The sequence below is a fragment of the Agrilus planipennis genome, unplaced genomic scaffold, assembly GCF_000699045.2.
Source record: "Agrilus planipennis isolate EAB-ADULT unplaced genomic scaffold, Apla_2.0 scaffold75, whole genome shotgun sequence".
NCBI lineage: Eukaryota > Metazoa > Arthropoda > Insecta > Coleoptera > Buprestidae > Agrilus > Agrilus planipennis.
The window spans coordinates 1,290,609-1,303,168 of record NW_020439028.1 but is presented as its reverse complement, the minus strand read 5'-3'; the positions used below and the strand labels follow the sequence as shown (position 1 = coordinate 1,303,168).

Genomic DNA, 12,560 nt, shown 5'->3' with positions numbered 1-12,560 from the left:
TACAACAAAAAATTGTATAATACTTTTTTGTTGTATTTTGTGTCAGGAAGCCATGTTTTTTTTTTTTAATTATTATAACTGGGACACCCTGTATATTGTACATTGTATATATACAATATGTAGTTTAATTATGATTAACTTGGGCAAGATTAATATAACAACAAACTGGAACGTTTCTCTGAGAAAATGAGATTTATTATATTATAAGGCTATTTACACTATTTACAACTGACTTATCAGATAAATTACAAACCTGAAAAAATGTTTATTGATTACAATCTTGTCTCTCACAGATTAGAAATTGTTTTGAACAACTCCAATAACATTGCTCTAAGCATCATAGTTACATTCTAATCTGCTTAGTCACCTACTTCTATTGTATGTTATCTTTTACCAGCGTTCTACCTTATCGACTAACACTGTAGAATTGAAATACTTAAGAAGTATAGTTTATATATATATATATATATATATTGTTTCAGTAAGTGCCTCTGATAGATTATTGACGATATACGGTGAAAATTGAGAGGTTGAAATAATTGATCCCATGGCTCCAACTCGTGAATCATATGCCACTCCTTCCGATATTACCCTTTACCTTTATACTCAAAGCAATGCTTCAACTCCTGAAATATATTCACTGGACGCTAGTGCCCTTTCGCCATCATCCAATTACAATTTTTCAAAGCATAATGTTTTCTTGATTCATGGTTGGCTAGGCAGTTACTCTAGTACTGTTAACAGTCTTATAAAGTCCGCCTACAATGATGTTACTGATGTTAATATATTCGTGGTGGACTGGAGTCCTGTATCCCGTACACTGTACCCAATTGCATTTGCTAACGTTCCCACAATTGGAAAATACTTGGGGCAGTTTATTGCAGACATGCAAACCCAATTTAGACTGGGCGCCGATAAATTCACAATTGTAGGGTAAGAATACATTTTTGGGCGTTTACATATAAATGTATTGTACTTAAAATAAAAATAATTGAATGATTTCGACCTTTAGTTGAGGAAAATACATATTTAATTACTAACGGCAATATCAGCGTCAATTACTTAAACAGGTGCTGCAAATAATTGGGATGGTATGTTGTTATAATAAATTCAAAATTTACCTTCAACTTGGTCGTTCAAAATTCGTCTTAGTTTTTTCAATCTACTTACTTGAAACAGGGTCAGTTTATGACTTTTATTTGCTAAAATTCCAATATTAAAACAATATCTTTCATAAATAACATGATTGACAAAGGTTGAATCAGTTTTGTTTTTTATGGAACTACTTTTATGCTACAATAGCCACTTTTTAAAGCGTCTACCTGTTTCTCCAATATAAACATTAGTGCAACACTCACAAGTTAGTTTATAAACCCCTGATAAAAATGAAGATAAAATAAATAATAAAAAATGTCAGGATTTTATAAACTAACTTGTCGATCTTGTCCTAAAAAAACGACTGCTACAGCATAAAACCAGTTTCATCAAAAACAAAACTAATTCAACCTTTTCGAGTCCTGTTACTTATGAAGGACATTGTTTTAACGATAATGTAGAAATTTTGCACATATGTAGTAAATGGCAAAAATTCACCCAGTAAGAAAAACTTCAACTAAACATATTTAAAAAAAATTTGGCAGTTATAGGGACTGCCGATAGAAGTGAAAACTTAGAACTTTTAGTATCAAAATTTGAAATTTCACAATGTTTGAATAAAAATTATCAACATCAATCTGGTTTTCACATCTATTGACACTCCGAGCAACAATTATATGCATGTTTATATGGTTTTTTATTATTCAAATATTTACATAAATTTCAATGTACTTGATTTTTAACATTGTTTGCATCATTGTCATCATTAATTTCAACAATACTTAGACATTTTGTACTTTCAATTATTTCATTGTGTTCCAAAAAAACATACAATAGGCTTATGGTAACTAAAGTAAGAAATGAAAACGTTTGATTGAAATTTATCTAAGTATCGCGTAAAAACCGCATCGATCGTCGTAGCTGTATAGTTACAGATATACTGCTACAACCACGTCGTTGACGCGAACGCACGAGATTTCACCCATCCAAAAAGCGTCTAACGCCTACAGCACACGGCCGCTGCGCGTGCACCAGTCGTGAGCATGTCGGTGACGCGACCCCATAACATTTTCCCCTGCCAAAAGTGCCCAACGTCGCTAAAGAAGTTTTCACTTCAAAAATAATACGTGTAATTATACAACACGCTACTGAAGTGAAACTTCTTCAAACACAGAAACATATCGGGATAGGGTTAAGGAATTGGTTTAATGGTACACTATGAATTTAAATTTTACACTTTACATGCCGAAGTTTCCTGTAACGAACGTTGCATTGAAGCGCGCTCACGGCTCAACCGATCCCCACTATGAACTCGACTACGTGGCCGAGTAGACGGGGACATCCGTTACATGATTTCGTTACATAGCAACTCGCATGAAACGAACTTACCCTACCGTGCGTAAAGAAGTTTCACTTCAAAAACTAAGATTAATTTTGAACGACCAAATTAATGGTATTAACTCTTTTCATTTGAATTTATTTTTACGAAATACCTACTACAATTGTTTGCAGCATCTATTTAAGTAACTCACGTTGGTAGTATCATTAGTAGTTAATACTCAATTCGCCTGAACCCAAATCTAATCCGTCTAATGCAATCCTTTTTTTCAATATAATTACAGTTACAGTTTTGGAGCTCATGTAGCTGGATGTGCCGGTGCGGCTACAAATGGTAACATTTTAGCAATATATGGTTTGGATCCTGCAGGACCTTTATACCTTAATAACATTACGAACAACAGATTAGACCCCTCTGATGCGCAATTTGTTCATGCAATTCACACCTGCGGTGGCAGATGGGGCTTTGAAGATAATCTTGGAACTGCTGATTACAGACCTAATGGTGGAAGAGATCAGCCTGGTTGTACAATTGAACCAACTGGTCTTTGTGCTCATAGCAGAGCTTATAGATTGTTTGCAGAATCAGTCAGGTCAGGAGGATTTACCGCTTGGAAATGTGACAGCTATAGCAACTTCCGTTCTGGACAATGTCAGTCGAACGATCAGAGCAGACTTGGGGGTGTAAATATTGATACAAGGTAAATATTCAACAAATAACTCTCTTAACCGTGCGTTTTAGAAAATACCACAAATGGCGCGGTAAACGCCATCTGTAGTACGATGCTACATTTTAGGATTACGTATGCTCCAACAAGGTCCGCTTGTTGGATATCTACTTGCTGAAACGAATCCCAATTATTTTATTCGATTATGGTAACGTGCCTATCACGTTGAGGTTAGTTACGCCGGGATTCGTTTCAGCAAGTAGATATCCATATTTTTAAATGGCCCTTGTTGGAGCATACGTAATCCTAAAATGTAGCATCGTACTACAGATGGCGCTCACCATGCTATTTGTGGTATTTTCTAAAACGCGCTGTTAAGACAGGTAAAGGTTGGTCTGTGTTCTGTCGAGCTGCCTGTGACGCGCTGATGAGATCCAAAAAGATCGAAATCGCGATCCGCGTCTGTCAGTTTCGACAGAATACAGACCACTTCGAATTATTTTAACTCTTCACCGTTTACATACTTGTTTGCATTTTAGTGCCACTGGAGATTATTACTTGGACACCAATTTTGGATCACCGTATTCACAATCCTAATTACAGTTTAAAACAATACAGTATTAAGTACATAACTCCTTATATGGACCAATATTTACATAGTTCCGTTTAATCAACGTGGGTCCCACAAGAGTAGCTTTAAGTGTTTAAATTACAATATTGCAGTCTTAAGGACTATTGAATGTTATATTCATATTTTTTTATGCCTCCACCTATTCCAATTGCGCCCTGAAAGCCTATGGTCATAAACAGTAGTGTAAATGTCATTGTCATACCATCTTAAATTCTTTATAAATGTTACAGAAGACCTGTGCATTTAGTATTGTAGTTTTAATTCCTCCCTACAATCAAGAGAAGCTGGTGTTCAAATTCGATCTAAATTGTACTGTTTTAACAGTATATCTAATATAAAACTAAAGAAACACAGTTGAAGTTGTTCCCTTTATTTGGGATCGGGTATCCTCACTTTCCACACCAGGTCATTTTTGTCTTAGATTGATGGATCTGACAAGTGGGCATTCTTGAGGCCTGTCTTAGGCACGACTAAACTTTAAACTTTTGGGTATTTCATTCCCACCAGCCACTAATGCCGCTAGGCGGGCAAACCCTCTGGAATACGCCAGAAGGTAGTGCGAAAGGCTCTCCTCAGCCTTCTTTCAGGAATCGTGGGAATGGGTGGGTCGTGGTTCGGTTGAGAAAGATGAGACGGACGAAATGAAGACAGAAGAGAATGAATGATTATCTGTGGAATATTACTGCACCAGCATTAGCCTAAATGATCCAAGGAAACCAAAAAAGACCAAGGCGGACGGACCTGGAACCGAACCGGCGTCCTCCCGAATGTTAAGCAATGGTCTAAACCTCTAGGTCATGCCGTTCGCTCGAGGCATTACTTTAATGTTTCCCTATATATATTCATTCCGAAATTCATCGAGTATAGTCACGTCTCCCGCCCGCCTTCTGTTCATGCGTCATTTTCAATGTTCAGACCCGCATAGTAGCACCAGTCGGACTGCTGTACTATTTACTAAAAAAACTTTTGGGTGTTTCATTCCCACCAGCCAGTAATGCTGGTGGGCGGGCAGTCCCTCCGGACTACGCCGGAAGGTAGGGCAGAAGGCCCTCTTCAGCCTGCTTTCAGGAATCGTGGGAATGGGTGGGTGGTGGTTCGGGTAAGAAAGATGAGACGGACGAAATGAAGACAGAAGAGAATGAAAGATTATCTGTGGAATATTACTGCCTCAGCATTTGCCTAAGTGATCCAAGGAAACCACAGAAAAACTTGGACCAAGGCAAACGGACCCGGAATCGAACCGGCGTCCTCCCGAATGCTAAGCAATGGTCTAGACTTCTAGGCCATGCCGCTCGGTTACTATTTACTTCTCTCTGAGCCTCTGAGCTTTATAGGCATCCGGTGGTCACGCAAAACTCCCACCACTGACCTACATTTACGTCACACTGTAGTAATTCTATGCGATACGTTGGCGTCTATGTTGACATGAGACATGAGCAAAAAACCGAGATATCTAAACCTTTTCAATGCAGACAGTATCAGCTACTGTGTTTTCGCTGAGGGTACTTTTGCTGACTTGCAAGTTATATTTTTCCAGGGACTTTGTTCATATATTGAACGTTTCCTACAGATGTTTTGCAGTTTCAGCAACGAGTACGTTGTCATCAACGTATAGTACTCAAGGCAGTGATGATTGTATGCTTCTGGTAAGATAGTCCATCACTAGTTACAAGTTAAATAGGAGCGAACTATGACCAGATCCCTGAAGGACGCTTAATTTTGTGTGGAGCGCCGGGTTCAGCCCTGCCACGCTTCAGAATTTCGTACTACTATTTTCGTATCTGTATAACTGATACGTTTTGGACACGCAGGGCTTGCACCCTAGCTTGCGAGGGACGCGGTCGAAAGGTTCTTCCAGATCGATGACTGCGAGATCTGAGGGTTTATATTGCGTCCATGGTTGATCTGGAGGACTTGAAACCGAACCGATTTGAGGAGATTTCGGAGATTATAAACAAGTATTAATGATTGGTTCCCATATTTTCAGGGTATCTGCTATTACTTTGATAACTCTATAGTTTTCGCACTGTTCGTTATCGCCTTTGTTTTTGTAGAAAGGTATGTGACAGCTTTGTCGCCATGAATCTGGGATACATTTTGTTATCAAGATGAAAATATATTTTATTAAAAAGTGGAGAGGATTACGTGCATGCAAAATACATCTGTAAATCTTATAAACTTTAATGATATCACATGTTATCATCGTTACTTAGAAACATGTGTTATCTAAATTTATTAAAATTGAGTCTTATACTAACTTATAGATATATAGATTGTTACATTAGCAAGAAAAAGAATTATGCATTATTACAGAAATCAGTGACATGAGAGGCAAGTTACGTATTTGTACTGTCACGCTCAATTTGGTAACGGTGTCCTCACCATTTATGTTACATCGGTAATTGGTTATTTATTTATTTTAATTGCCTGATTTTAATGCAAATTGATTAATTTCGCGTTACTGGAGGTCAGGTACTAAAATGACAAGATAGGCAAGTATTAAAAACAATAACAACTTTATTATGTAAATATAAAATGATAAAGAAAACTGGATAAAAACATTTACAAAAAGGATCTTCCTCCCAATGTAGATCAATCAATACACAAAAACTAGCTAAGAGGTAAACTTACATTTTTAGGAGCATCGCAACCATCATCGCCCAGGGGTAGTGTCACCAACACTCAGAATTTGCCACCTATTACTCTTTTTAAGGGTAGACTTTATCCCTTCGCGCTCCGGAATCGACTGATTGCGATCAGACCATCGATCCCCGTTCACGCGCTAAACTTTTTGATGAAGCAGTGATTATTTGTCCATAGTTCAATATGGGTCATTCAATGGCTCCAGAAGTTTCTCCGGTTTAGCTGATTTAATGAAAAAAACCGACGAAGTCCTTATTGATGACTTCAATAATTTTCCCAATGACCAGAGCTATCGAACTGACGTCAAATCCCGCTTGTAAAATAGATAATTGTTTTCACTTGCCGCCTCGTTGTTGCGTAATGCCGAATACGCTTATTTTGAAAGTGAACGAACTCGATGTCCGTTTTATGAATTTGAAAAGAATAGCAACATTATAATTATGAAATATTTAATTAATTTTGAAATATGTTTTAAGGTCTGAAATGGTTTTTTGAATTTCATTAAAATTTCACTGCGTGACAGTACTTTTAAATCAGCTAGTTATATAAGACTACAATATTACCTTAAAAAAATTGTTATAGCTGAAATTATAAAAAATGAGTTAAGTACATAGGAGATAAGTTATATACTTACGTATATTTAAAAAATTAAAAATTGTATATAACCTTACTGAGTATTATAGGGAATAAAATATATGTCACTCATTAAATTAAAATGAAAGGAATATTATCGTAGCTTTTGTCCCCTATGGTTATCGCTTCTCAATCTCTTGGTTTTCAGTTTTTCCCCTTTGTTCATGTTTGCCACCTGATCTCTGGATCGAATGGTGTCCGCTACTATGAGGCGTCTCATTAGACGGTTCGGAATTTTCAGGACTTCTCTGTTTTTCAAATCTTATATTCCCACAGTACCAATAACGAAGGCATCCAGCCGTACATTTTGTTCCTGACTGGTGTGCAATTTAGCAACTGGTTGATATTGACTGATTTTTCCCATCCTGACCATCTCGAAAGCATTTCTTCCATCTTTAATGGTGATGTGACGTCAATGATGGTTATCGTTTTGTTGTTTTTCGGATAACTAGGTCTGATCTTAAAGCGCTGAGTTCTTCTGATAGTCCCTCTATTTATAGTTGTACTTATTAATTTGTTGTGCCTTTTTTTCCAAGCTTCCGATTGAGTTGCATAATAGCACACAACATGCAGGAGAGTTTCCTCAGCATAACCACAATCTCCACACCTTTTGTCACCCTTGGACCATTGCTTGGTATATAGTATTCTTATGTGCTATGCTTAGTCTTTTGACAGTCTGGGAGCTGACGCTCGGAGGAATGGTAATAGTTTCCTTAGGACCTCTGTATTTGGGGACTACCTTGTTCGATACTATGTCTTCAGCCCATGAGATGCTGATTTTCGTTTTCAGCGTATAACAACATCTCCGGGTCTCGACCATAAACTTTTTCTGTGAAAAAGTTGGTCATCCCATTTTGGTCTCGTTGTGTGTTCTGATGTTGAGGTGGTTAAATAATAGAATGCGGAATAACTATAACAAACTTTAATAAAACAAGAACGAAAAATGAGGACTAGAATTAAGAATGTAGAATGGTGAAGTTGAAATTAGGAAGGATAAGTCAGAACTGATTTTAGTTAACCAATAAGATACTAGTAAAATCTGGAAATTTAGTCTAAAAGAAATACTGAGAAGTTAAGCTTGACACCAAATCACCGAAGAAACTGACCATAAAACTGCAATTAGGAAAAGTAAGAATTATAGACGTCATGCAGTTAGTATACAGAGTTGAATTGTTAAAAGGGATGATAGGAAAGTACGTAGACAATTAAATAGTCGTTTAGCTGAAGAATAGGTATAGAGTAGGTATAGAATAGAGTAAGTATAGAAATAGAATTATAAGAAAAGACTATTTACACAATAATAATACAACAATACAGAAATTCCAAACACACAAATACAAGTACTAAAGTTTTCATAGACATACCAAAAAATATATACAACCACACACTCAATACTTCACTCTAAAAGATTAATTATCTTCTTAAAAACTATCAAATCGCCACACCATTGTCCATCTTTCCAGATAGGTAACGACACATGCCGTTTCTGTTGGGTTATGATTTGATTCATCTGGTGACGGTTTTAGTCAAGGAGCTCCAAGTCAATTCGGTGATGTCTGAGTCGAGACAGGTGATAAGTTTGAAAACATGAGCTATGGTTAGTAAGTCAGCTAGGTCACCGAGGAGTGTAAGCTCCCGATCCCCTCTAACTGGGATGAATAGGATCTATGCACTTGAACTTTGGTTGAGCAACATCCATTTTTGCACATCTTTTTAATATTTAATGAGTTTTAATAAACAGCGTTTTTTCTACATGTGCTCCCCTTAGCATAAAGTCAAGCCTGGGAGGGATGAATGTTCTTTTAGCGTTTAAATTTTGCCAACGTGTTACGCTTGGGTATTATCTAGCACCTCGTTCAGGGTGGAGTTATGTTTATGGCACTCTTCATATCTTCTGTAGTGAATGTTGTGAGACTGTTAGCTAGTAAAGTTATGAACAGTTTTGCTATGGTATTACTAAGTGCCAACGGACTCTAATTGTTGGTGCATTCGGGATCACTTTTTTGTATATTGGCATAGTGTTAGACTTCTTTCGTAACGATGGTGTGTCTCTTACTCTTTAGCATTATATAGTGCGGCTAGTAACCTGTCCGATGGGTCAATACTTTTGAGATTGTTCTATTTATTACCATCAAGACCAGGGCAGTGTTTGTCAAACTTATCAGCCGTTGGGAGATTTCTGCATTATTATTAAAGAACACTTTGTTAGCCATATCGCAGTGATTTTGCCTACGAAATATTTTGCAAAAGATGCTGTTTGGTTTGAAAATTCGAAAGGTAGAAATTATCCGGCCCCCGAGTAAAAATTATTCTTTTCAATTCCACTACCGAATTACAACCAAACTAAAATTCTCCAAAATATGACCGAAAAAGGTCCGTTTGCAGGACAAAACCGCCGATTGTCTACGAAATGAGCAGTGAAACAGCACCGCATTTAGTACGAAACGACCAAAAAGCTACTGAAATACCACCAAAAAAAAAAAACTTTTGGGTGTTTCATTCCCACCAGCCAGTAATGCTGGTGGGCATAGTCCCTCCGGACTATGCCGGAAGGTAGGGCGGAAGGCCATCCTCAGCCTGCTTTCAGGAATCGTGGGAATGGGTGGGTGGTGGTTCGGGTGAGAAAGATGAGACGGACGAAATGAAGACAGAAGAGAGTGGAAGATTATCTGTGGAATATTACTGCCTCAGCATTTACCTAAGTGATCCAAGGAAACCACAGAAAAACTTGGACCAAGGCAGACGGACCCGGAATCGAACCGGCGTCCTCCCGAATGCTAAGCAATGGTCTAGACCTCTAGGCCATGCCGCTCGGTCNACAGCACTAAAGGGATACTGAAATTTATATTCATACTGTAATTAATAAATTCTAATGAATATTACATTAATTTTAATAAAAAATTAAGAAACTTTATTTCTATTTTATAAATAATTACACATTTATTATGTTAAAATTGATAAAGTATTACCATCATTCTGATTATGATTATTATTATCATTAAAATGATCATGATGATGTTGATATTGGTACTGGTGTTGGTGATGATATTGATATTGTTTGTGATTGTGATTGTTGTAATGACTTAATTGTGTCCTGGATGATGACGGTGTTGAAGTCACTATGATGAAAAAAAAATTGAGGAATGTTATTCGAATATAAATACATATAATTGTATATTAATATTTACTTACTTTTTTTTCTTTTGGGATTCATTGTTTGTGATAGTAATGGTGCTACTGAAAATTATGATGATGATGATGATGATGATGGTACTGTTAGAGATGGTGTTGATGATGGTGGAATTGCTTTAATACGATACATAAATAAACAATAAAAATACATAGAGACTACATACAATTTTTCTTATACATACAATACATTACATAACTTAATTTTCCCTTTCTTAGTTTTGTTGAGTTTCGATTTTTTTTTTTCATTCTCGCTTTTTGATGATTCCTTTATTTCTTATTCATCCAGCATTTCCCGCATCTTTCTATTTGTGATAATGTTGAACTCTTTCGCGCTTCATTCTTAAATTATATAATTTTTTATCAAACAAAACAATGGTAAAAAAACTTGATTAATCTGAACAGTAGTTGAATTATACTTACCAATTACAGCGGTCCTAATATTTCAATGTTCTTTCGTAAATTTCATCTCGGTTCAGAACTGCTTAATGTCTTCTTTCGATGCGATTACTTAGAATATATTTCGGACAATGGAACTTTTCTTTTTATTAGCCTTCGATAGGGCTAGAGTTAAATCATTCAGGCAAATCATGACTTTTGTACCGGGATGAAGCTCTATCTGTGTTATATCGCGAAACTGGGTCCAAAAGAAATTAATTGTTGAAAATAAAACAATGAAGGTGTTAAACGAGCTTTAACTTTTCTATTTATAAAATACGGAAAAACAAGACATCCATTCTACTACATGATACTCTTACTACTGACTAAAAAACTAAAAATACCAAATGTAACTTATTCATTTTTTCACCACTATAGATAAATTAGACTAAACAAAAAATACAATGCTGTTGGGCAAAAAATCAGCAACCCTCAGCGTGACACTTTGCCTTTGATCTCGACACCGCTTCTTTCAAATAAAAACACGATAAAACATGCGAAAAAATACCTTTTATTTACGGTACGTTGCGGTGCTGTTTAAGGGCTCTTTAGGTTCTTTTTTAATGTGGTGATAGTTTGGAACTGTTTTAGAGTTTCAAACGGTAGTATTTTGGCTATAATTTTAGAAATTAAATTTTCGTCTTACTTGTAGGACCTATTTCGGTGGTAATTTGAGTCATTTCAGATATTTGGAGGCGATTCGGTGGTGTTATAGTTCTTTTTATTTTTACTCTGGCCGGTACCATGAGAATATAGTTTTAAGGTTTGAAGTGTAAAATCGCCTTTAGCAATAGGAAAACGGCAAACCTGTTTGATGCAGTTGTTCAATAGGTACCAACAGAAACTAACTCTAAATTTCCTGAATACATGCCTCAAAATAACCATGCTGGAAAGCGGAATGTGCAACCTAATCTATTCTCCATTTCATCCCTTAGTTAAGAACCAAATTTGAAATTTACTTGATATTGTGCAATCTAATATTTATTTCCACTGCCTGAGTTCATTAAATTTTCTTTATTTTTGTATATTTCGATGCTTTCATGTGCGTTCAGAAGAAATCTACGCTTATAATCAAACTGGAAAATCAAATTTAAGTTACACTAAATTTTTCTAGTTTATTAAATGTACGACGGGCTAAATCAGCACGTCATGATTTTGAGGTCATATTAAACAGGTCAATCAAAAAAACTACTTCACACCATATCCCATGTCGGATGTGGCGGTATCCCGCCTTTCGTTTCTTTTGGTTATTACCACTTCGAAAGAAATGAACTGTATTCTCCTTACTAATTGTTTTTTCTTTACACTAATTTAATATTACACTATCTATAAACACTTGCATTAATAAATTGTATAATTTATTTGGTTGTTGTACATAGATTGGGTTTTATTGGTAATTGTTTGAATTGTTGAATTGATGAATATGAATCGAAGTGATAGTTGGATATGAATTGAATTGATTGTTGGATATGAATTGAATGAATCGAATTGATTGTTGGATATGAATTGATATAAATCGAATGCCTTTCATGTTTTCAAATTTTAGTATTTATAATAGGTACTGAAGAAAGCGACACGCCCTAAACAGGCATCTTTGGGGTAGGTAACTGACCTTACTGGTCTTGTCTTCGGTGAAATACCGAACCCCAATTAATTCGGTATTTCCGCCAATATCATAAATTTATGGTTGGTAGTAGATGTTTACTGAACAACTACTTTGAATTTATCCTACACTATAGACCTAATAAAATAAAATATTCAGAAAGACTACTTAAGAAATATGTACAGTAATATACAAAATAACACAACACCAAACATCCCATTCCAAGTGAAACTCAAAAAGTTGAAAGAATGCTATTCAGACTATCATTTATGCACCGTGTTAAACGAAATTATTTTAACTGCAATCCAATTTTACGGATTGA

At 36.0% G+C, this 12,560-nt stretch overlaps 1 protein-coding gene across 3 annotated transcripts in view; it reads left to right on the top strand.

Annotated features, from left to right (window-relative positions):
• Window positions 1–3,978, top strand: part of LOC108736001 (pancreatic triacylglycerol lipase-like) — an 8,831-nt gene extending 4,853 nt beyond the window's left edge. For all 3 annotated transcript variants that reach the window (XM_018468249.2, XM_025976460.1, XM_025976459.1), the window contains exons 2-4: window positions 483–933; window positions 2,718–3,134; window positions 3,641–3,978. In XM_018468249.2, coding sequence (XP_018323751.1) covers window positions 548–933; window positions 2,718–3,134; window positions 3,641–3,698 — 861 coding nt within the window. In that variant the 5' untranslated portion in view covers window positions 483–547 and the 3' untranslated portion in view covers window positions 3,699–3,978. The remainder of the gene's footprint in view (window positions 1–482; window positions 934–2,717; window positions 3,135–3,640) is intronic.
• Window positions 3,979–12,560: the final 8,582 nt, after the last annotated feature.